Source organism: Hippopotamus amphibius, chromosome 4, assembly GCF_030028045.1.
Source record: "Hippopotamus amphibius kiboko isolate mHipAmp2 chromosome 4, mHipAmp2.hap2, whole genome shotgun sequence".
NCBI lineage: Eukaryota > Metazoa > Chordata > Mammalia > Artiodactyla > Hippopotamidae > Hippopotamus > Hippopotamus amphibius.
The window spans coordinates 83,404,615-83,408,362 of NC_080189.1; the positions used below are offsets into that span (position 1 = coordinate 83,404,615).

A 3,748-nucleotide genomic window follows, 5' to 3' on the forward strand; every position below is an offset into this window, starting at 1 on the left:
GAGAAACAGAATGGGAGAGAGGAAGAGAGCCGGTCAGGAGACAGAGCTGTAAAGCAGTCAGGAGAGCTGTCTAAATGCACTACATAATTAGGGGCTGCATAAATGGTAAATTATATATATATATATACACCACAGCTACTGTATCTATTCATCTGCTGATGAGCTCTAAGGTTGTTTCTATGTCTTGGCTGTTAGAAACAGTGAACATAGGGTTGCAGATATCTTCTTGAATTAGTGTGTCCTTTTGCTTTGGATAAACACTCAGAGTGGGATTGCTGGATCAGGTGGGAGTTCCATTGTTAACTTTCTGAGGAGCCTCCGTCCTGTTCTGCACAGTGGCTGCACCATTTACACCCCCACCAACAGTGTACGCGGCCTCCCTTGTCTCCACATCCTCGCCAACATTTGCTGTTTGTGTTATTTTAGATGGTGGCCATTCTGACAGGTGTGAGGTGATATCTCATTTTTTGATTTGCATTTCCTTGAATTTACATAAACAAAAAATATTTTTTTAGTGTATGAACGTCCCAAAATTACAAAGCTGCTTGCATTTGTGTGTGTGTGTGTGTGAATTCTGGAAACCCTGTATGAGGCAGGTTTTTACTTGAGGATGAACGTAAATTCTCTATCAAATTGATGCATAACACATGCAAACACACACAGTCATCTGTTTACTTATAAAGAAAGTCAAATGTAGACCAACATAACTGATATTAATTTCTTGTAATAGGGTTGGTTCAATTCTTACTGGATTTGCTGCCTCAAAGTTTGCTCACAGGTGTGAAAGGAAACATAGTTCAGGGAAAGAATATAAAGATGGTTCATGACCACACAAGACCATGGCAGCAGCATGAACACTGAAACTCTGAACTGCAGGGAACTCAGCCCCATTCAGGACTGCTCACCCCACTAGGCAACAGGCAAGCTCTATCCATGTTTCTGTACCCCCCCCACGCCCCCACCCCCCATCTGATGCATCTGCTTCCAGTTCTGAGCTCTCAGTGCTCAGACTTCTCTTCTCCTGGGGGAGGAGGGGGGACCTGCTCCCAGCCTGCCACAGCGGGGCCCTCAAGAAAGGGGTTGGTGCAGAGAGGCGGGCTCCTCCCCAGGCCTCCCCCAGCACCCACCCGCTCTGGGGTCAGCGAGGTGCTCTTTAAGAGAGCTCCTCACTGAGTCCCCTGCCTGTCACATCTGCTGGGAACCCAGTCTGGCTCACTGCCCCAGACATGCTGCGGGCCCCAGCGCTGCTGCTGGTTCTCCTGGCTCCTGGTGAGTGTGCTGCATGGATACTCATGGGCTCTTTCTGTATTTTTTGGCAATTGTGGGGAGGGGGGTGTGATACCAAGAAATTACTATTTCCTCATTATTTTTTGTTGCTTTTCCCATTGCAGTCACTCAGGTATCTTCCAACTTGAAAGTGGACAAGACGTCAGTCACTAGTAAGACTGGGGAGACTGCTTCATTCACTTGTGAGCTTACACAACATGCCAGCTATCTCCACTTGTACAAACACCAAGAGGGGACGGCCCCACAACGTCTTCTCTACTATGACCGCTACTACTCAAAGAAAGTGTTTGAATCAGGAGTCAGTGAAGAGAAATACCATGTGTATCCAGGCACTGGGAGCAGCTATACATTTGCAATCCTAAATCTGGAAGTTAGGGATTCTGGCGTGTACTACTGTGCTGTCTGGGATGAGCACGGTGGTTCAGACTTCCTGTACACTGCACGGGAAATTGTGCTTGTGGCTCCAAAACAGCCCTGGTACCAACCCCTGCCTCACTTCCTGCCCCCAATTCTCTTTACTGTGAGCAAAGAGAAATCCCAAACTCAATGCCTATCCCCCAACCTTTATATCCCACAGCCAATTCCTCCCTCCCAAAACAGCCATAGTTTTTCCTAAGAACAGGCCTCCATCTTCAGGACATAGGCAAGCAATCTGGCCAGCAGCATATCCCCAGCTCTCCTGGAGCTGGTGGAATCCATATAATTTTCTCTTTAGGACAGACAGGTCACCTGGAATTGATTTGTTAGGGGAAACATTCAGGGGAACAAAATGGAAAGGTTATACTGAATCACTTATTCAATCATTTTCCAGAGAGAATGGCTGGGAATGGAATGTCTTCTTATTGAGGAGTATGAAGAATGAGAAATGATGAAATGAAAACTTAGTATTCCTGAACCTCAAACTGGTATCCGATTTCTGTTTTGCACAAACTGATATTTTCCTTACCTAACCAACCAGGGCTTTGATGACCTAGTGAAAGTGTAGGAAAAAAGGGATTGTTTTAGGTAAGCCAATCATTGGATTCTACTCACACCTTCTGCTGAAGATCCGCCCCAAGCCAGAACTGTTTTTTCTTAAATGAATAAAGCCAGAGCTCCTTTCCGCTCCTGCCCCCGACATTGACATATTCAAGTGCCAAACTGCAATGAGACTTATCAGATTACTATTTTCTCAATAATTAAAATTAAAGAACACTTTAGGTGAACAAGCAGACCATGAATAGCGTATATTTCAATTGAAAGGTCATATAGCAAAGGATTGTGGTTTTCTTATTGGGCTAGGTTTAAGGATGTATTAAAAGTTCACACTGAAGTACAGAAATGCCAGAGTCATGTGTGTATGGTCTCTGGTGTATTGGATCCTCCAACTTTCCACCAGAGTCTGAGCTTGTGGAACACTGTCTCTCAAACTGTGGTCCATGGACCACCTGCATCCGAAGCACCTGCACTGGCCTGAAAGTGCATGTTCTGGGTGGCACCCAACACAGTGAGTCAGAATCTTGCAATCAAAACCTAAAATGTGCATTTTTGATAAGCTCCATCTGTGATTCTTCTTCAAAGTCATTTATAAGAACTGCTGCCCTAGCGGTTCTCATATAAAGTGACCTCTCTCCCACTGAAATGGGCCGATTCCCAGCCTGACACAGGAATGCCTCCCACAGTGGTGCCCGTGGGCTTGCTCCCCACCCGGGAGCCCCTCCTCTTTTATTGGACCCCTGGGTGCTGCTGCTCTACCAGGTCATCACATTTCTCCATGAGAATCCCACAAGCACAAGTCAGAGCTTCAGGTCTTTCTCACTTGTGTGACTGCAGGGAAGAAGGAACTGGATAGTGAATGAACCAGCTGTAGCTTGCCATGCTGTATCAGCAACCACATGTTTTAACTACTTGCAGCTTTAAGAAAGCTGAACCATACATATACTTTCATTTATATTTTTCCAATGGTGCTCAAACTTTGTTCTGCACATTTGGTTCTTTGGTCGGATTTGATGTGAATTTTTGTGTATAGGAATAAGGTAGCAATCTCAATGTGGAGATCCAATTTCTCCCCTAGTTCCTGACTAAAGCATCATTACACCACTGCTCTTCATTGCCACGTGGCGATAACTACCTTTCCATATGCTCACAGAGCCCTGATATAGTTCTGATATAGCCCTGATATAGATGTTCTCTCCCTCCTTTTCCACTCTCTGTGTCTGCTTATACAGGCCAGTTTCTCTAAGGACACAGCTGTAGGTGGAATCGCTGTGTACACGCATAGGAAACACAAACACATGTAGGCTGAACAGTATGCTACTAAACAACCCATGGGTGAATGAAGAAACCAGAGGAAATCAAAAATACTTGAAGACGATGAAAATGGGAAAACACCATCAAAACTCTGTGGCATTCAGCAAAAGCAGTTCTCAGAGGCAAGTTTATAGTGATACAAGCGTATGTCAGGAGACAAGAAAAACCTTAA

General features: G+C 45.1%; 1 gene segment (V, D, J or C); it reads left to right on the forward strand.

The window, feature by feature from the left end:
- The first annotated feature begins 1,207 nt into the window (after nt 1-1,207).
- Nucleotides 1,208-2,743, forward strand: LOC130851895 (T cell receptor gamma variable 8-like). The segment is given in 3 exon segments: nt 1,208-1,269; nt 1,392-1,764; nt 2,569-2,743. Coding segments are annotated over 3 exon segments (591 nt in total).
- Nucleotides 2,744-3,748: the final 1,005 nt, after the last annotated feature.